Genomic DNA, 21,595 nt, shown 5'->3' with positions numbered 1-21,595 from the left:
ACAGAAATAGAAGCCTAAAGAAGAGCACTATGGCTGCAGTCAACCATATGCTGGGTAATGTATTTGAGAAACATCGGAGTGGATTCAAGACTAAATCGATTATCATATCATAACAATAGCTGCTCCAGCAGAGACATAATGATGAGATAACACCAGAAAACAAGACATGATACATGAGAAAACTTGTCATGATCGGAGTGGAATGCTGCATATAGTTTTTCATGCTTTAATCAATCAAACATTTCTTAGGGGATTTAATTCTCTGTAAGTTCGGTTTGGCAAAGTGTTTAGTAAATTGGGTGTCAGGTAAGGTTGCTGTGAAATGTGAAATTTGAGCTATTTTACTACAGTAATTTTATTAATCATCAATCATATTAAAAGGTATAAATAAAAATGTTTTAAGATACCAATCGAACGAAAATATATTAACGTGATAAATGTAAACTGCCTTGGGGTGGCCTGGTGCTGCTAAGAATCTACTTTATGGCTTAACAGCTTGCAGCCACAGTGCTCTTCTTTGGCCTTGTATTTCTGTCAGTTGGAGGGCAAAAAACAAAAAACAAAAACAAAAAAACAGTTTTGAGTTTTTTGGCATTGTTTGAAGTGCAAAAACTTCACAACATCTTTTCATCATGTTTTTCATTGTTAAAATATCCAAATCTATCAGATATTTCTCCCTGATTTCCTCATAGGAATGTATGAGTAACTATGGTAACAGCAAATTGCTTTCCCCCATGAGTGGGCGGGGTCTCCTTGCTGACCGTATCAATGAACACGAATGTGGGCACTGGCAAGGTTGTTCATCCACTAACATTGGAACACTTATGACTCAATCACCAGTGACATGTTCACGAGTTTGCGCATTCAAGCACAACTGTTGTTAATCAGCACCATCATAAATAAATTACACTATAGTTTATTTTAATTGACCAGGGCGGATTTAGGCATGGGCGACATGGGCAGTCACCCAGGGCTTCTTTTAAACCGTCTTTTAACAACTCTAATATTTAAAAGATTTTTTTCATTGTGGATGACAGACAAACATCTCTTTTAAAGTGAAAATAAGGATTTGACATCATTTAGACTCTTTCAAGAATGTAAACAAAAACAGTCCGAACGTATTTCCAGATCCTTTTAACAAAGTCTCTTTTTCAAGGTAAGCCTGTCCACTCGGCGGCCTCCTTTCGAACGCTCTTGGGCAGTTTGGGCAGCTATTTTTCCATGTAAACAAGCGTCATGAAAGTGCAGCTCCTATCTACTGAATGGGGAAAGAATGAAATCTCCAAAACAGTTGGACAAGATTACAATAAAAGAACATATTTCAAATAAGCAGTAAAAACTGACAACACTGTGTGGCGGGGTGAGCAACAGACGGACACAGTGTGTGTTACATCATGCCTTGGAGAGGCATTTATTTAAAATGTCCAAACCAAAGGGGAATCTAGGGCCTTGTGAAGGAAGAGTAGTAAAGACAGGGCAAGGTCCAGGTGATAATGGGTGGGGTCCTGGTGGCTGCGATGCATTCCCCTCCTTGGTCCGAAGTGCGTGGTGCAGCGGCTTCACTCGAGCGGTCTGGCTTCCCTGGGCCTCGGCACTTGAGTGAAAAAGCGGCCCAGCATCCTAGACTGTCGGCCATGACGCGTGCTCCAGTCCTCGGTGTCGCATCTAACTCTTGCCGGGGTTACAGGGGTGCAGGTCTGGCAACACATCTAGCTCACACCGGACCCCCCCGCTCCGTTCCTGGACCTGCAAAGATGCCAGCAGGTAGAGTCCGGTCTCCTGAGGAGAGGCATGCTCGGTGTTAAAATGCAGCAGTGATGAGGCTTTTCAGTGGGTTCAAGTGAGCCCCTTCACATGCCGCCAAACGGGGTCACCACAGGCGACGATGATCCACAGGAGGGTTAGGTTTAAGGATAGGGTAAGGGGATATAATCTATAGTTCGTACAGTATAAAAATCATTATATCTATGGAGAGTCCTCATAAGGACAGCCGCACCAACATGTGTGTGTGGCACAAAATAATTGCAACAGGACCTTATTTGAAAACCATTACATTTGGTCAAAAACATAATATTGATTGCTTTTGCGTTTTGTATAGTTATAACCATAACACCAAAAAAGAAACACAAGAACATCCTTAATGCTCGTCATGGCAACAAATGCTATGAATCTTTATTTATTTATTTTTTTGGGTGACGACACAGAAAGACATATAAACCACACATCAAAAAGGCAAGGACAATTAAACTTTTATTCAGAGAAGTGCAAGTCATTCCATTGACCAAATCATTACATGGAGAATCTTAGGCAAAGTGTGGTAAGTTTATGCTGTTACTGTACATTTCTGAAATAACACAGGCTTTACATTTTTGCATTAAGCAACATTAAACAAAAATGGCTGTACATTTACAAATCAACTACCTTGTTAATAACATATTTCCTTGTTTTTGAATGTCGCTCTTTCCCCCCAGAGTGTTAATGTAACATTGCTAAAAAAAGAAATTCTGATCACTATTGTATATATGTAAAATATGTTCTATACATGCAGTTTAACACATTAAAATCTGGACAATGGCCTTTTTTGTAAGTAAATAAGTTAATATATTATTTATGATAGAAACACATCTGTTTGTTTTGTTTGGAGCAGCCAATGGACAACTTGACATTAAGACACAGCATTCTCCTATTAGAGGGACTCAGTGTTACACCTCAGTCATCCAATCCTGTTTTCATTGTGATTTTCTTAGCTTATGTCTTTGCAATGCTATCAAATATTACACTTATTATTTTGATCGCAACAGAGAAGAATCTGCATGACCCCATGTATTTTCTGTTTTGTAACTTGCCACTGAATGATATACTAGGAACCACTGTCATTTTGCCACGCTTATTGCAGGACATTTTAACAGAAACCTCAGAGCGCTATATAACGTATGTGGGGTGTGTTATTCAAGCTTATTTTGTGCATGTATTTGTTGCAGCATGCCAATATGTGCTAATGATCATGGCCTTTGACAGATACGTGGCTATATGCAATCCATTACGATACACGGCTATAATGACCAATAAAATGGTGATTAAACTATCAGCAGCAGCCTGGGGAATGGCAATACTTTTGGTGACAATTATGATAGGTCTGACTGTGCGTCTGTCTCACTGCAGATTTAAAATTGAAAACCCTTTCTGTGACAATGCCTCACTGTTTAAACTGTCTTGTGAAAATGTGGTCATTAATAATGTGTATGGAATTATTTATACTGCTGTTGTAGCCTGTCTGTCATTGATATGTATATTTATTACATATGTAAAGATTGCTGCAGTATGTATAACGAGCAAAAACAAAGCACTCAACAGCAAAGCCATAAAAACCTGTAGTACTCATTTAGCTGCTTATTTAATCATGTTTGTGTCTGGAACCACTTTTATATTTCTCCATCGTTTCCCTGAATATTCTGAGAGCAGGAAACTGGCTGGTATAATGTTCCATATTGTACCACCAGGATTAAATCCCTTAGTATATGGTTTACAAACCAAAGAGATAAGACAGAAGTTTGTAAAATTGTGGTACAGAGAAAAAGGGAAATCTTAGTCTTTCTTTCTTTCTTTCTTTCTTTCTTTCTTTCTTTCTTTCATTATTCTAATCTATTGTGACTATACTTTTCCATCTCAGGGTTCAGAGTTTAATGTGTTGTTTATACCTCCACTCAAGAATGTGTACAAAGCATTTGTCTTTCCAAAGAGAACAAACAAAAAGTTGTTAAAATAAAAATTGTTGTAGAAACAATGGAAATTCTTGAATTCATCATATATTTATATTTATAAAAGAAAATATGCTTAGTAGTCTGTAAGAAGTACTATAGTATACTATTAGAAAAATGTCTGAAAAAAGTAATATAGATATATATAGAGGGAGAGAGAGAGAGAGAGAGGCAGCCTTTTTTTTTTTTTTTTTAACATTCCAAACCTTTTGGCATACACATTCTGTATCAGTTTCTGTTGTTCTTGCGCATATGTGTGTGGGTGGTTTACGAGGACATTGATTAGGTAACAAACTGGTAATTACAAGGGTATTATGCTATAAATGTGGTTTATGAGGACATTTCTAGTGTCCCCATAATTCAAATCGCTTAAAGAAACATACTAAACGATGTTTTTTTGAAAATGTAAAAATGCAGAAAGTTTTTTGTGAGGGTTAGGTTTAGGGGATAGAATCTATAGTTCATACAGTATGAAAATCCTTATGTCTATGGAGAGTCATCATAAGGATAACTGCCCCAACATGTGTGTGTGTGTGTGTGTGTGTGTGTGTGTGTGTGTGTGTGTGTGTGTGTTTGCGTGTGCATGTTTGTGCTGTGTGTGGGCTGATGCCTGTCCAAGTGTGAATGCATGTATATGTTTTAAGTATGCTTTTTCTGCTTGCATTGGTATAACATAGACATTAAATAAATTATTATGCACTCAACACTATAATAACAATGTACCTGTTGTACAGTGTATTTTACTTAAACATTTATGGCTTAATTATATAATATATGCTTGAAGAAATCTGCAATTTCTGTTAAATATTTAAATACCACTTTATTAGTTACACCTGTACACCGACTTATTCATGCGATTATCTAATCTGCCAATCGTGTGGCAGCAAAGTAAAATCATGCAGATATGGGTCAGGAGCTTCAGTTAATGTTCACAGCAACCATCAGACTGGGGAAAAAATGTGATCTCAGTGATTTTGACCGTGACATGATTTTTTGTGCCAGACGGGCTGGTTTGAGGATTTCTGTAACTGCTGATCTCCTGGGATTTTCACGCACAACAGTCTCTACAGTTTACTCAGAATGATGCCAAAAAACAAATAAAATCCAGTGAGCGGCAGTTCTGCGGACGGAAACGATTTGTTGATGAGAGAGGTCAACGGACAATGGCCAGACTGGTTCGAGCTGACAGAAAGGCTACGGTAACTCAGACAACCCCTCTGCAGAATAGCATCTCAGAATGCGCAACACATCAAACCTTGAAGACTACATACAAAGAATTGGTCTCTCCAAAGAGAAAAGTTGGTAACATTTTTTCGTAGAAACAATGGAAATTCTTGAATTAATCATACATTTCTTTATATATATATATAAAGAAATGTATGATTAATTCAAGAATTTCCATTGTTTATATATATATATATATATATATATATATATATATATATATATATATATATATATATATAAGAATATATGCTTAGAAGCTTATCTTATAAAATAGCAATGATGTATTATCAATAAAAATAAATAAATAAATAAAATACTGTAAATGCATATACAATCATATCCAAAAATAATGGTAGTGCAGCATTTGGCTGCATTTCATCTAGAACACATGTAGCCAGAGTGTTGTAAAGAAACAACACAGGATACAAAAATATATTTTGTTGTTGTATTCTGAGGGCTGTTTATAAAAAAGATGGGGCTGTATATATATGTATAAAAAAAGGAAATGAAATACAAAAATGAAATATGGTTCAACAAAATACGCTAGAGGCTAATGTCAAGAGAAAATACAAACAGGGCATTAGGTGAGGTCTATCCTATGTCCAAGGTTCAGGCAATGGCATATGATGTATCCCATGTCTTATGGTTAGAGTTGGCATCAGTTCATCCTCTAAAGTCCATCGTAATAGACTGAAGTGATGTTTGGCTGGCACCGGCTGCTGTTAGTCATCATCACTCAGAAACACGTAGAAGTGGAGTCCAACATGAAGCAGAAATGGAGCTGGATACAGCCGGTTCTGGTGACCTCAGGATAGGAGTCCCAATGTTGAGACAGGGAAACAAATAGAATAATATTAGCATAGATGCCATTCAATTTATTGCAGAGTTATAGATCATGATCAATGTTTCTGGTTTCTGGTTCCGGCAGACCTAACTAAAGCAGCCTAATTGTGAGTTGAAGGATAAATTAGGTGTATGCCTGGCTAAATAGATGAGTCTTTAGTCTAGACTTAAACTGAGTGAATGTGTCTGCATCTCAAGTAGTGTTAGAGAGACCGAATCTTGTTGTTCAATGTTCCCTGAAATCAGTACAGGTTCACCTATAAGGGCTTCAGCAGCTGACACAGGGTTTTCAGGGTTCACATTCTCTGTCTCCTGCAGACTAGAATATGTGACCTCTTCTAACACAACAAAATCAGGATCAGAATGCACAACCTCAACCTGCTCAGAAACAGATTCTCCCCTCGGTTGTGTTGTGGAAGAACAGGTTTCAGTCACCTCTGGCTCAGGAACAGAGTTAACATAAGGGCGCAAGTCATCTCTATGGACTCTCTTTATAGGACCACCCTCAAGGGGCTCAATAGTGTGTGTAGTACCCTGCACATGTATGATCCTGTATACAGTAGGACCCTATGAATCCTGTATTATGTTCCAACCCAAAGGTCTGTGTGCACAAGTATACCTGCTGACCCACATCAATCACAGGGCAATAGACTTTGTCATTAAAAAGGGCAAGTCTCTCAGCAGCCTTGCGTTCATTCTGTCTTGGTGAATCACTAACAGTCATGTTTTTTGTTTACAGTTTGCTATTGACCTAGCAGTGCATCTACTGGAAGATACAGGCTGACTCCAAATAGAAAGTAATGTGGTGAGTATCCAGTGTTTGCATGTGGTGTTACATTACAGTATAAGCATAAACCAATTTAGGAAGGTGTTCTGGCTAACGCATTTTCTTTTCAGGGGGAAGTGTACATAATAGATCATGGAGCGTTCTGTTAAAGCGCTCGCACTGAGTGTTACCCTGAGACTGATAGGGTGTGGTGTGGGTTCCCTATCTGTCACTCACTCGACGTTGTTTCCATGTTGTGACATTAGGGGTCACCCTTGGGAGCCCGAAACACCTCTGATCTTTAAAAAAAGGCCAATGAGAATTGGCGAGTGGAATTTGCATGCCACTCTCCCGGACATATGGGTATAAAAGGAGCTGGTATGCAACCACTCATTCAGATTTTCTCTTCGGAGCCGAGCAGTTGCAATTCCTCTAGAAAAACTCACCTCGCTAAAGACTGCTGGATTTGACGGCGCATTTCAGCAGCTTCTCCCCCTCTGTGCCTGTGCAGTGCAGAGAACGCCCCATGGCGCTTCGGCAGAGCAAAAAAAGAGTATATTCTAAAAAGAGCATATTTTCTATTTGGCACACACGGAATGTCTTTTTAAAGATGCTTTCATGTTTGTGTGTTATTCCTGGTTGCGGTCGCTATCTCTCCCCTTCCGATGGCCACGATCGCTGTCTTACGTGTCTGGGCGCTGCACAGGCGGAGACATCGTTCGTGGATGGATCATGTCCTCATTGCGAGAACATGACCATGGCAACGTTGCGGTCGTGGCTTGCATTTGTAAGAAAGCAAGCCACCCCAGCAGCTCCCGTAGGTCCTTCTACCTACGGGTATGAGGCCGTGCCGGTCAGCACTGGGGGAAATTTGGGGACCTCAATGGGACCACCTTCGCCGGGTATCCCCCCACGGACCTCCCATTCCCCAGCACGCTCGCTTGCCCCGATCTTGTTTGGTGCCCCGGAAGATGATGAGTTATCGAGCGCAGCATCGGAGAGTGGGCTCGTCCCGTCTGACGCTGAGGCTTCAGCTGGGCTTCCTCCTTCGGGAACGATCGCCCAGTCTCAGGCTGATGCGGAAATGACGGACATGCTTTTCCAGGCGGCCTCGAGTGTTGGGCTAGAGTGGGCTCGGGGCGCTGCTCACAGCCTCACCCTGCCCCCGTTCCTTTCTTCTCAGAAGTGCATGAGGAGCTGACAAGGTCATGGGAGGCACCTTTTACTGCCCGGTCCCGATCTTTCAGCTCCCCCGCTCTCGCTACCCTCGATGGTGGAGTGGCCAGGGGGTATTTGGTGATCCCCCAGGTGGAAAAGGCATCTGCAGCCACCTGGTGCGGGCGCCCGAAGCTTCAGTCCAAGGCCGGTAGGTTTATGACATCTCTGATGGCTAGGGCCTACGGTGCCGCTGGACAAGCCGCCTCCGCCCTGCACGCCATGGCTCTTCTGCAAGTACACCAAGCCAAGGTGCTAAAAGAACTGCACGAGGGTAGTTCTGACCCGGGATTGATGCAGGAACTGCGCTCGGCGACCGACCTCACTCTCCGAGCGACGAAGGTCACAGCGCGGTCTCTCGGGCAGGCGATGTCCACTCTCGTGGTCCAGGAGCGCCACCTCTGGCTCAATTTGGCCTCTGGCTCCGACAAGGCACAGTTCCTTGACGCCCCCATCTCCCAGGATTGCCTGTTTGGCGACACCGTCGAGGACTTTGCCCAGCAGTTCTCAACAGTGAAGAAGCAGACGGAGGCTATAAAGCACATCCTGCCCCTACGCAACTCAAGATCCCGCACCCCATCTGCATGTCGCCAAGGGCGTCTCCCTGCAGCAATATCTCTGGCTCCGCCACAGCCCGCTCCCATGGACCGGCCACGGCGTGCAGCCCATCGCAGGAAGCAGACGCCCCCCGTCTCACGGCCATCTGCCAAGAACCCGAGGAAGGCTTCGAAGCACCCCTGAGAGGGGCGACCCAGGGGCAAGGAGACCCATCCCTCTGGAGCTGGTGCACAGACCATTCCATCCCGCGGTAGAGGGCCGGGAGGGGAATCTTTTGTTTCCTTTTTCACCGCATGCCCCAGAGGCTGCGGTACCCAAAGGTTCAGCAAAAGAGCAGTTTCCTTGTTTCCTTGGTCACATGTCCGGTGTGCACAGCCATCATCACGACTGCCATCCAACTTTCTTTTTGGCAGGGTTGGCGCTCCATGGGTGCCCAGCTGTGGCACAAATACCCCCACACGGGATTAGTGCCGATGGACCTCGGGGACGAAACTCCTCCCCCCTCCTCGGCCAATCTCATGGTGGGTGGCAGGAGCCAGGTAAGTGCTTCAATGTCCCTCGACTCAGCACAGCCATGGGGCTCGAGTCCCCTCGACGTGGCACTTCGAGCTCCGCCCCGCCGCGAGGCCCCACCCGCCGGTATGTCCGAAACAATTATCCCCTTGGTCCCCCTCGCCCAGAGTTTGGACGCGTGGCTCGGTGAAGGGTGAGAACACCGCTACCCTGCGTGTGGAGATCATGACCCTCCTGAGCAAGGGCGTGATAGAGCCTGTCTCTCCAGCCGAGATGAGGAAAGGGTTCTACAGCCCTTACTTCATTGTACCAAAGAAAGGCAGTGGGTTGCGACCAATCTTGGACCTGCGAGTACTGAACTGGGCCTTGCACAGATTCCGGTTCAAGATGCTGACGCAAAAACGCATTCTAGCGAGTGTCCGACATCTAGATTGGTTCGCGGTGGTAGACCTGAAGGACGCATACTTCCACATCTCGGTCCTACCTCGACACAGACCCTTCCTGCGGATTGCCTTCAAGGGCCAGGCATACCAGTACAAGGTCCTCCCCTTCGGCCTGTCCTTGTCCCCTCGCGTCTTCACGAAGGTCGCAGAGGCAGCCCTTGCCCCGCTAAGGGAAGTGGGCATCAGCAATCTCAACTATACACAGGGACCTCGTGCTTCGACACCTCAGCCGACTGGGGCTTCGGGTCAACTGGGAAAAGAGCAAGCTCTCCCCGGTTCAGAGCATCTCTTTTCTCGGTCTGGAGTTGGACTCGGTCTCGATGACAGCACGTCTCATGAACAAACGCGCTCAGTCGGTGCTGAACTGTCTGAAGGCATTCAGACGGAGGACAGCGGTTCCACTGAAACTTTTTCAGAGAGCTCCTGGGACATATGGCATCCTCAGCGACAGCCACACCGCTCGAGTTGATGCATATGAGACCGCTTCAACACTGGCTTCAGACTCGAGTCCCAAGATGGGCATGGTACCACGGGACACATCGCGTGGCCATCATGCTGATCTGTCGCCGCCTCTTCAGCCCTTGGTCCGACCTGGCATTTCTAGGGGCAGGGGTTCCCCTAAAGCAGGTCTCCAGATGCATTGTGGTTACAACAGATGCCTCCAAGATGGGCTGGGGCACCGTATGCATTGGGCACACTAACTGCCTAGAATTGTTGGCCGTACTGATTGCCTTGCAGAGGTTTCGGCCATTGATCCAGGGAAAGCACATGTTGGTCTGGACGGACAACACGGAGATGGTAGCTTACATCAACCACCAAGGCGGTCTATGCTCCCATTGCATGTCACAACTCGCCCGCCATCTCCTCCTCTGGAGTCAGCAGCGCCTCAAGTCGCTATGAGCCACTCACATCCAGGGCGACCTCAAGACCACAGCGGACGTGCTGTCACGTCAGGTTACCCTCAGGGGAGAGTGGAGACTCCACCCTCAGGTGGTCCAGCTGATTTGGGGTCGATTCGGTCAAGTACAGGTAGACCTGTTTTCTTCCCGGGAATCCTCCCACTGCCCGCTTTGGTATGCCCTGACCGAGGCCCCTCTCAGTATAGATGTGTTGGCACACAGCTGGCCCCCTGGACTACGCAAGTATGCGTTTCCCCCAGTGAGCCTACTTGCACAGACCCTGTGCAAGGTTAGGGAGGACGGGGAGCAGATCATCCTAGAAGCACCCTACTGGCCCACCCAGACATGGTTCTCGGATCTCACGCTCCTCGTGACAGCCCCCCCCCAGCGAGTTCCCCTGAGGAAGGACCTTCTTTCTCAGGGACGGGGCACCATCTTGAACCCGCAACCAGACCTCTGGAATCTCCATGTCTGGCCCTTGGACGGGATGCGGAGGACTTAAGTGGCCTACTGCCCGCAGTGATAGACACGATCACTCAGGCTAGGGCTCCCTCTACGAGGTGCCTGTATGCCTTGAAGTGGCGTCTGTTCGCTAAATGGTGTTCTTCCCGACGGGAAGAACCCCAGAGATGCGCAGTCAGATCGGTACTTTCCTTCCTGCAGGAGAGGTTGGAGGGGCGGCTGTCCCCCTCCACCTTGAAGGTGTATGTAGCCGCTATTTCGACTCATCACGATGCAGTAGATGGTAAGTACTTGGGGAAGCACGACTTGATCATCAGGTTCCTGAGAGGCGCTAGGAGGTTGAACCCCTCTAGACCGCACCTCGTTCCCCCGTGGGACCTCTCTGTAGTCCTTCAGGGTCTACAGGGCGCTCCCTTTGAGCCCTTGGAGTCAGCTGAGCTTAAGGCACTCTCTTTCAAGACTGCCCTCCTGACTGCGCTCACATCCATCAAGAGGGTAGGGGACCTGCAAGCATTCTCTGTCAGTGATTCATGCCTGGAGTTCGGTCTGGGTTACTCTCACGTGATCCTGAGACCCCGACCGGGCTATGTGCCTAAGGTTCCCATGACCCCTTTTAAGGATCAGGTGGTGAACCTGCAAGCGCTGCCCCAGGAGGAGGCAGACCCAGCCTTGGCGTTGCTGTGTCTGGTGCGAGCTTTACACATCTATGTGGATCGCACGCAGAGCTTTAGAAGCTCTGAGCAGCTCTTTGTCAGCTTTGATGGACAGTGGAAAGGAAGCGCTGTCTCCAAACAGAGGATCGCCCAGTGGGTCATTGACGCCATCGCTATGGCATATCAAGCTCAGGACATGCCAGCCCCTGCGGGGTTATGAGCCCACTCTACCAGGAGTGTGGCGGCCTCCTGGGCCCTGGCCAGTGGCGCCTCTTTGGCAGACATCTGCAGAGCAGCGGGCTGGGCAACACTCAACACCTTTGCGAGGTTCTACAATCTCTGGGTTGAGTCGGTTTCGTCCTGTGTAGTGGCAGGCACAAGCAGGTAAGTTCCAGGACAGCTGGCCAGGTGTACTGCTTGCGCATAGCGCCTTTCCCCTCCCTTGAGGGGAGGATGTGCGCTCTTGACTTCCAGTAGTGTTCACAGACTGTGATCCCTGGATGACTTCCTCTTTAGCCCTGTGGCAGTCGAGTTTGCGGAGAAACTTGCTGCCAGCTCAGTAAATGTGATGGTAAGGCCCTGTACTGAGGTAGGTGCTCCACATGCGGTGGTTTCCCATAAGTAACCCCATGTGTTATATCTTCCATAAAATCGTTTCCCTCTTGGCAAACTACATCTTCCTTGAGCAGAGGGGAGGGCCCTCTGGTCACCATGCTTGTTGAAACTCCTCCCCCCTTGGGTAGGACCTACCCACATGACATACTCCCGACAAGACCCGGTAAGACCATGTGATGTATTTCCACTTGAAGTACCCCCCCCCTTTTTGGGTGGGGTGTGGTCTCCGCAGTGTCTTCCCCTTGGGAGTGACACCCCCCCCCGACGTAGACACTTAAGGCTCCCAGTCAGTTAACAAATTCCACTCTTTTTGGGGAGAAAAGAGAAGGAAAAGAGGCCTCGGCTGGGCCAGCCTGTCCCTATTTGTTGAGCAGTCGACTTGTCCTGAAGGACTGTTCGACGCTCATAAAGAGTGTTGGGGGAGGTTACGTGATGGCCTGGTGCGCTGGCTACGAGGCACACAGCAGTCTGCCCGTCACACACCGCCACTTCACATAACACAGTTCAGCTAGTTGTGGCACTTTGTATAGGGACCCCTAGTGTCACTCCATTGACACAATGTTGAGTGAGTGACAGATAGGGAATGTCTTGGTTACTTTTGTAACCTCCATTCCCTGATGGAGGGAACGAGACATTGTGTCCCTCTTGCCACAGTGCTGAAATACCCGCTGAAATGGCCGGGACCTGGTCTCGGCTCCTCAGCACAAAACCTGAATGAGTGGTTGCATACCAGCTCCTTTTATACCCGTATGTCCAGGGGAGTGGCATGCAAATTCCACTCACCAATTCTCATTGGCCTTTTTTCAAAGATCAGAGGTGTTTTGGGCTCCCAAGAGTGACCCCTAGTGTCACTACATCGACACAACATCTCATTCCCTCCATCAGGGAACAGAGGTTACGAAAGTAACCAGGACGTTTTTTTTTTACACCATACATTTTACACAGCTCAGCAATCACGTCGCTTTCAAAATTTCTGCCCTGATCAGATTGCAGTTGTTCAGGCACACCATATTTCAAGAACCACTCTTTCAGAAGGATTTTGGCAGTGGTATCAGCCCTCTTATCCTTGGTTGGAAACACCTGAGTGAACTTTGTGAAAACATAGATCACAATTAACACGTTCTCTCAGCCATCAGATGCAGGTTCAAGCACAGTAAAATCCACTGCCACTACTTCAAGGGGCCTTGAAGCAAGAAATGGCTTAATAGGAGGATGTATCTTTGGCTGTGACATCTTGGTTAAGATGCACTTTTGACACTTTTTGTTATTAACAATTGTAAAACATACAAACACAACATAAAAAAGCTCTGAACCCTCAAACAAAATTCTTGGATCTTAACACATCCCCAAAAAACATGTGTTGTGTCCCTTTCTTCTGATTGGCACTGCCAGCAGATGGGTGTGTCTTTAAGACCCAACCTATACAATCTAGAGGGGGTCCAGTAGAATCGATGCAAAATCTTAAATTGCATCAGACAGACCCTTGCATCTCTAGATGTAGACTTGATGCTTTTTAGAATCCTAGCCCACACTCCCTCCTCCAATATCAAATTTAAATCTTTCTCCCATAATCTCTTGAGAGAAGATGAAGCTCCGTCCCCCAGACTTGGAATTAACAGGGAGTAATTCACTGATGCCTCATGACCTTTTCCAAAAGCAGTAATCACCACTTCCAGAGTATCTGCTGCTTTAGGGGTGTGTATACTACTCCCAAAAATAGTACAGAACAGGTGGTGCAGCTGTAAATGCCTAAAGAACTGAGATCCAGGAATCTTAAAATGTTGAACCAAATTTTCAAAAGATCTCAGCACTCCACTCTCATATAGGTCACCGAGTGTAGTAATCCCCCTCCCAATCCACTCTGACCAACAGAAAGGGAACTTATTAATATGTATTTTAGGGTTCAGCCATATGCTTGAGGCAACATTTAAATAAATGTCTGAATTAAACACTCTGAACACTTTTGTCCAAACCACGTGCAAATGTGAGATAACAGGGTGTGACTTAATTTCTCCAGTTAGTTTGTTAGAAAGGCTTTGCAATGGTGAAATAGGGGCAAGAACTTCCTGTTCAATACAAAACCAGGGAGAGGCTCTCTCAGGTGGAAGCAACCAATGAGCCAAATGTCTGAGACCAAATGCATAATAATAAAACAAAATCTTGGGTAGGCCCTAGCCCACCTTTGTCAATCGGCCTATGTAACTTGTTGAAATGTAATCTGGGACGTTTACCATTTCAAATAAAAGACTTCACTATGCTATCAAATTGCTTATAATAAGAGAGGGGGCCATCTACATGGAGAGACTGTAGCAGGTAGTTGAATTTTGGAATACAATTAATTTTAACAACACTAACCTTCCCAATCATAGATAAATTTAATAAAGCCCACCTACTCACATCACTCGAAAACCTTTTTATTAAAGGGTCAAAATTAACTCTAACTAAATCACTCAAATTTGTTGGGAATAAAATGCCCAAATACTTAATGCCCTGTTTGGGCCACTGGAAGGCACCCGGTTGAAAAGCTGTTACTGGGCAGTATGCTGTCAGAGACAAAGCTTCAGATTTAGACCAATTGACTCTGTGACATGAGAACTTAGAGAAGGAATTAATGATCCTGTGGAGGCAAGACAGGATCTAATGGGGTCAGAGATGAATAATAAAATATCATCTGCGTAAAGCAAAAGCTTATGCGCCACACCTCACGCCATCACCCCTGGAAAATCCTCCTCCTTTCTTATCGCAGCTGCTAATGGTTTCAGGGCAAGACAGAATAATAATGGGGAAAGAGGGCAACCCTGCCAGGTGCCTCTATCCAGAGTAAAATAATCTGAAATTAATCTATTTGTTTGTACCGCTGCTACCGGGTGTCTATAAAGTAACTTAATCCATTCAATAAAAGTATTTCCGAACCCGTATATTTCCAAAACCTTAAAAAGATAATCCCATTCTACCATATCAAACGCCTTTTCGGCATCAAGTGAGATGGCAGCGACCGGCTTCTGATCATTCACCACTGACCACATGATATTGATGAAATGCCTAATGTTATCAGAAGAGCTGCAGCCCCGAATTAACCCCACATGAGCTGTACGTATAAGAGATGTCATAACTTTATTTAATCGGTTAGCCAAAATATTTGACAAAATTTTAATGTCTAGCTGGATCAGGGAAATTGGACGGTAACTCTTACACTCACTTGGATCTTTGTCCTTTTTAAGAATCAGACTGATCTGGGCTTGTGTCATGGTTGGCGGAAGCTTTCCATTCTTTAATGATTCAGTATAAACTTCTAACAAAAGTGGAGCTAGTTCTGTAGCATAAGATCTAAACAAATTCAGTTGCAAAGCCATCTGGCCCCGGAGTCTTGCCTGTAGGCAAGGCCTTAATTACCATGTCAAGCTCCTCTAAGGTTATTTCAGAATCAAGAGAATTTTTTTGCTCAGTCGTCAGTTTAGGGAGATCTAATGGTTCCACAAAGTTTCTAATATTTATAAAGATCAAGATAAAATTCTTTAAAAGTATTATTAATATCAATGGCTGAGGTAAATATTTCACCACTAGCAGTTTTCACTGAGGGAATGGCAGAAAAAGACTCTCTCTGCTTTATATATCTAGCCAATAGCTTCCTTGCTTTATCCCCCGAGTATGACTGTCTTGCCCTGAACAGCCAAACTCCACCTTCCATGACAAAATTGTATTATATCTGTATTTCAATCGGATCAATTCTCTGAGGCCATCAGACGGAATTCAGTGCTTCAGCTCTGCCTCGGCACTTTTAATATTCCTTTCTAACTCCACGAGTTCTCGTGCTTTCGATTTTTTGATGAATGAGGCATACTGTATGATCCAACCCCTAAGAACCACTTTAAGTGCCTCCCAAGAAAATGCCCACAGAGGATACTGAGGACCGTTGGTCTCCATATAAACATTGATTTCAGCCTTTAACATTTGTTGGAATTCAGGATTTTACAAAAGGGATACATTAAAGCGCCAACTATATGATTTTTTTTCTCCATATGTGGCAACACCTCTAAACTCACCAGGGCGTGATCTGAGACTAAGATGTTTTAAAAAAATCTATTCTAGAATAAATCTTAATGACTGATGAAAAAAATGTTCAAAAGTCTCAAGACCAAGATTTTTACACATCCTGTGAAGCGTCAGTGTTGGTCTAGTGGGCTTACACACTTTTGCTTCACTATGATCAAGGATTGAGTCCATCAAAACATTAAAGTCTCCTCCCAATATTATATCATGAGGGGTGCCAGCGGCTTGCAACATCCCTTCAAGATCTATAAAAAAAGCCCTGATTATCAGCATTAGGTGCATAAATATTAGACAAAATAAGACTTTGCCCCTGAATTTCTGCTAAAACAATAATGACTCTTCCTAATTTATCATTAATCTGTTTGAGACATTTGAATTGTAGATGTTTACTTATCAATGTAATGACTCCCCTGCTCTTACTTGAGTCAGCACTAAAGAAAACCTGTCCACCCCATATCTTCCCAAATTTTTCAGCTTCCTGCGAGAAAGATGCGTTTCTTGAAGAAACACTATATCATATTTCTTACGTTTAAGAAAATAAATAACCTTCCTTCTTTTTATGGGGTGCCCCAACCCATTCACATTCCACATGGAGAAAGACAATCCACTCATATTAACATTTTATATTTTGACATATTAGAAAAAAGACAGTGTGTCAAAAATAGAATTATAAAGACCACATTCCACATTAGTGCAACAATCAAACCCCGAACTTCCCCCAAAACAAAACAAACCAAAAAAAAAAAAAAAAAAACAGAAAAAAAGAAAACGTGCGCATTAACCCCACGCACGACTGTGCCAACCGGCGTCCATCCCTCTAAACTCAAACAGTCCAAGAACGCCTACGAGAGCCCCCGCGACAACTTTGCAGTCAGATTGCTCAAGTCCAGTGCTTCTGTAAATTTTGTGAGACAGAATTTCATAACAGAAAATAAACTATAAAACAAACTCCAGCCAATATGCGAGATAAACACAAAGACGTGTAAATTCCTCCACATAACTGTTCCGAAGGTGTGTTCCTCCACAAAACAAACTCCAGCTGCTAGGTGGAACCAGCACAAAAACAAAACACAAAAAAGGCACTCAGTTCTTCGAACAGTCAAGTTAATGTTCAGTGAGTCACGCTCACTTGGCTGTTAAATGAGTGCAAAAAAATGCCCTAATCACTCCAATGTTTTGCAAGAAATATTCCACAGAACAAACTCCAACCAATAGGAGGTGTAACAACAAAGAACGTGCAGATTCAACCACAACTGCCCCGAAAGAGTGTTACTCCACAAAACATACTCCGGCCACTAGGCAGAACCAGCACAAAAAGAAACAAAGAAGGCGCACAGCTTCCTCGAAGTGGCAAGTGAATGTTCAGAGAGTCAGGTCCAGTTGGCTGCATCAATAACTTTCTCACTCCATTGACTCTATAAAGGATAATGCTTGCTGTGGGAATGTGAAAGTTTTACAGTCATCCTTAGTATCTATTCTCAATATGCTGGAATTTTTGTCCATTCCTCCAGACAAAACTGGTGTAACTGAGTCAGGTTTGTAGGTCTCCTTGCTCGCACACGCTTTTTCGGCTTGAGATCAGGGCTTTGTGATGGCCATTCTAATACCTTGACTTTGCTGTCCTTAAGACATTTTGCCACAATTTTGGAGGTATGCTTGGGGTCATTGTCCATTTGGAAGACCCATTTGCAACTGAGTTTTAACTTCCTGGCTGATGTCTTGAGATGTTGCTTCAATATATCCACATAATTTTCCTCCCTCATGATGCCATCTATTTTGTGAAGTGCACCAGTCCCTCCTGCAGCAAAGCACCCCCACAACATGATGCTGCCACCCCCATGCTTCATGGTTGGCCTCACCCTTTTTCCTCCAATCATAACAATGGTCATTATGGCCAAATAGTGAAAACTATTTTTCATTAGACCAGAGGACATTTCTCCAAAAAGTAAGATCTTTGTCCCCATGTGCACTTGCAAACTGCAGTCTGGCTTTTTTTTTTATGGTGGTTTTGGAGCAGTGGCTTCTTCCTTGCTGAGCAGCCTTTCAGGTTATGTTGATATAGGACTTGTTTTACTGTGGATATTTACTTGTCTACCTGTTTCCTCCAGTATCTTCACAAGGTTCTTTGCTGTTGTTTTGGGATTGATTTGCACTTTTCACACCAAACTATGTTCATCTCTAGGAGACAGAATGCATCTGCTTCCTGAGTGGAATGATGGCTGCGTGGTCCCATGGTGTTTATACTTGCATAATGTTGTTTGTACAGATGAACGTGGTACCTTCAGGCATTTGAAAATTGCTCCCAAGGATGAACCTGACTTGTGGAGGTCCACAATTTTTATTCTGAGGTCTTGGCTAATTTCTATTTACTTTCCCATGATGTGAAGCAAAGAGGCACTGAGTTTGAAGGTAGGCCTTAAAATACATCCACAGGTACACCTCCAATTCAGTACACCTCCTTTCAGAAACTAATTTGCTAATTGTCTAAAGGCTTGACATCATTTTCTGGAATTTTCCTAGCTGGTTAAAGGCCAAATTAACTTAGTGTATGTAAACATCTAAACCCACTGGAATTGTGATATAGTAAATTAAATGTGAAACAATCTGTCTGTAAACAATTGTTGGAAAAATTACTTGTGTCATGCACAAAGCAGATGTCCTAAACGACTTACCAAAACTATAGTTTGCTAATATGAAATCTGTGGAGTGGTTAAAAATGAGTTTTAATGATTTCACCCAAAGTGTATGTTCATTTCTGACTTCAACTGTAATGATGAGTGTGACACATTGAAATATGTTTTAAACAATAGCTTGTGATCTGTTTGGAAAACACTCTTGAAATCTGCAATTGTACAAATACAAATACGAGTATAAGAGTATATTACAGAGACCCAAATTTGTTGTAATATATTTCCTGCATTTCTTAATAGCTAAAATGGTTAAAAAGAAGAATAAGTTTAAAAAGTGTTCTAAAAATGGTTTTGAAATAATTACTTGATTCATTGTTTGGGTAATCCATTGCTGAGGTTTCAGTGTTCAGTATTGATTACTTTGGCCTGACTATCCTGAAGGGGGAGCTCTCGCGGTTTTTCTCATTCTACATAAAGTTTTCAGTGAGGAAACCAGAGCTTGTCTGTCATTAATCATTTTCCCCTTTATTAAGGTATGTTTAATATAATATGAACAAAGGTTAAAAATGTGTATTTTTCAGATGTTTCCCATACTATGGTGTACATTGTAAAATATATTTTCAAGTGTTATATGTTTTCTGTCGAGTGTAAAATGAACACGAGTTCAGCCACGAGACCAGGGCATGAAGCACATGTGAACAGTGTCATAGAAAGCGCGTGTTCAGTGAAATACGTATGTGAACAAATTGTGAATTTGAGTGGTTAGTTTATCCTTGCCGATGTGAAAATGTGTACTTAAACAATTTGTTTCAGAAAATAAGTATATTGGATAAAGGGGTTCATAAATGTTCCCAGTGAAGTATGTATGATACATTTGTTTTGTGTGAAATGTATTTTATTGAACAAAAGAAGAGTACAGGAAAATGTTTAATTGCATATTGACTGCGTTTGATACCTGCATTTATATGAATGTATTGTAGTCTCATAATTGATTCTACATAAAGTTTTCAGTGAGGAAACATTGCAGAACTTGTCTGTCATTAATCATTTTCCCCTTTATTCAGGGGCATAACATTAACACCAGAAAACAAGACAAGATACATGAGAAAACTTATCATGATCAGTGTGGAGCACTGCTTATTGTTTTTCATGGTATAATCTATCAAACATTTCTTAGGGGATTAATTTCTCTGTTATTTTGGTTTGGTGAAGTGTGTAGTAAATTGGGTGTCAGGTAAAGTTGCTGTGAAATGTGAAATTTGAGCTATTTTACTAGCTTCAGTAATTTTATTAATCATCAGTCATATTAAGAGGTATAAATAAAAATGTTTTAAGATACAAATTGAATGACAAAATATTAAAGTGACAGTCATAAATGTAAACTTCTGTCTTCGGGTTTCCTGGCGCCGCTAAGAAACTGCTTGGCTCAACAGCTTGCAGCCGCAGTGCTCTTCTTTGGGTTTGTATTTCTGTCAATTGGAGGGCAATAAAAAATCAGTTTTGAATTTTTTGGCATTGTTTGAAGTGCAAAAACTACACAACACCTTTTCGTCATGTTTATCTTTGTTAAAACATCCAAATCTATCAGATATTTCTCCCCGTTTTCCTCATAGGGATGATAGGGGTTTGCTTTCCCCCATGAGTGGGTGGGGCCTTCTTGCCAACTGTATCTATGAACATGAATTTGGGCACTGGCAAGGGTGTTCATCCACTATTACTGGGACACTTATGACTCAATCACCTCCGACAGTGAAACTAGGGGTTCGATCTTGAGAGCCCCAATCACCTTTGCTTAAAATAGAAAAGGCCAATGAGAATTGGCGAGTGGAATTTGCATGCCACTCTCTGCCCCGGACATACAGGTATAAAAGGAGATGGCATGCACCACTCATTAAGATTTTTTTTTCGGAGCCGAATGCATGTATTGTGTTCATCCCATCACCTACGCTTATGCTGCTGGATTTATGGCGCATATCAGTGGTCACCCTCGTACGGTCGAGTGTTGTGCTTCCCCTGGGTGCTTCGGCAGCTGAGTCTACAGGTGCTAAAAGAGTATATTCTAAAAGAGTATATTTTCTACTAAAAGAGATCGCACAAATGATTGGCATCTTTTTAAAGACGGCCTTTAGCCTTTGTGCTACTGGATGTGGCCGTTATCTCTCCCCTCCGGATAACCACGAGTCTCGAGTGCTTGGGTGCCAGCACGCCGAGGCAGCTTTTGTGGAGGGGTTATGTTCTCATTACGAGAACATGCCCATGAGAATGTTGCGGTCACGGATCACTTCCTTCTTCATGAAGCAAGGAGCCACCGTGGCTGCTTCCCAACCTGCTATGCCCTGGGCTGAAACTCAGGCGGCCAGGTCAGCGAGCACCGCGGGCGATCTGGATGTGGACATGGGAGCATTTCCGCCGGCTCAGCCCCCGCGGACCTTCCATCCCCCAGCACGCTTGTTCTACACGGAAGACCTGTCGAGCGATGCAGGCGGATTTAATGTCTCGTTCGCGGCTTATGATGAGGATGAGTTATTGGTCGCGGCATCGGAGGGTGGGCTTCTGCTGTCGGAAGCAGATGAATCTTCTGAGCTCCCGCCCACGGGCAGTAGAGCTCGGGATGATGCGAACGCTGAAATGGCAGCTGTGCTTGCCCGGGTGGCTGCGAACATCGGGCTAAAGTGGAACCCTCCACCTTGCCCTGAGCGTTCATGGCTGGATGATTGGTTTCTGGGCCTCGGTGCCTTTCTTCCCAGAAGTGCACATGGAGCTAACGAAGTCGTGGAAGGCACCTTTTTCTGCTCGTATACGTTTCTTGGGCTCGTCCATCCTAAATACCCTCAACGGCGGTGCGGCTAAGGGATACGTCAAGCTTCCCCAGTTAGAGTGCACCGTTACAGTGCATTTATGCCCGCAGGTGCAAATTGAATTGAAATTGAAAGATTTACATGAGGGTAGAACCGACCCAGGGC

General features: G+C 44.1%; 2 protein-coding genes across 3 annotated transcripts in view; both read left to right on the top strand.

Annotated features, from left to right (window-relative positions):
* The first annotated feature begins 2,288 nt into the window (after positions 1-2,288).
* Positions 2,289-21,595, top strand: part of LOC127431356 (olfactory receptor 146-like) — a 55,971-nt gene continuing 36,664 nt past the window's right edge. The window contains exon 1 of one of the 2 annotated variants that reach the window (XM_051681772.1): positions 2,289-2,317. In XM_051681772.1, the coding sequence (XP_051537732.1) occupies positions 2,294-2,317 (24 nt within the window). In that variant the 5' untranslated portion in view covers positions 2,289-2,293. The remainder of the gene's footprint in view (positions 2,318-21,595) is intronic. The other variant, XM_051681776.1, reaches the window with a different exon arrangement.
* Positions 2,651-3,589, top strand: LOC127431360 (olfactory receptor 52N5-like). Its single transcript, XM_051681779.1, has one exon. The coding sequence runs from the start codon at positions 2,651-2,653 to the stop codon at positions 3,587-3,589; it is 939 nt and encodes a 312-aa protein (XP_051537739.1).

This window comes from Myxocyprinus asiaticus, chromosome 40 (assembly GCF_019703515.2).
Source record: "Myxocyprinus asiaticus isolate MX2 ecotype Aquarium Trade chromosome 40, UBuf_Myxa_2, whole genome shotgun sequence".
In the NCBI taxonomy this organism is placed as follows: domain Eukaryota; kingdom Metazoa; phylum Chordata; class Actinopteri; order Cypriniformes; family Catostomidae; genus Myxocyprinus; species Myxocyprinus asiaticus.
Note: the sequence above shows the minus strand (reverse complement) of the source record. Positions and strands in the feature narration are given on the sequence as shown.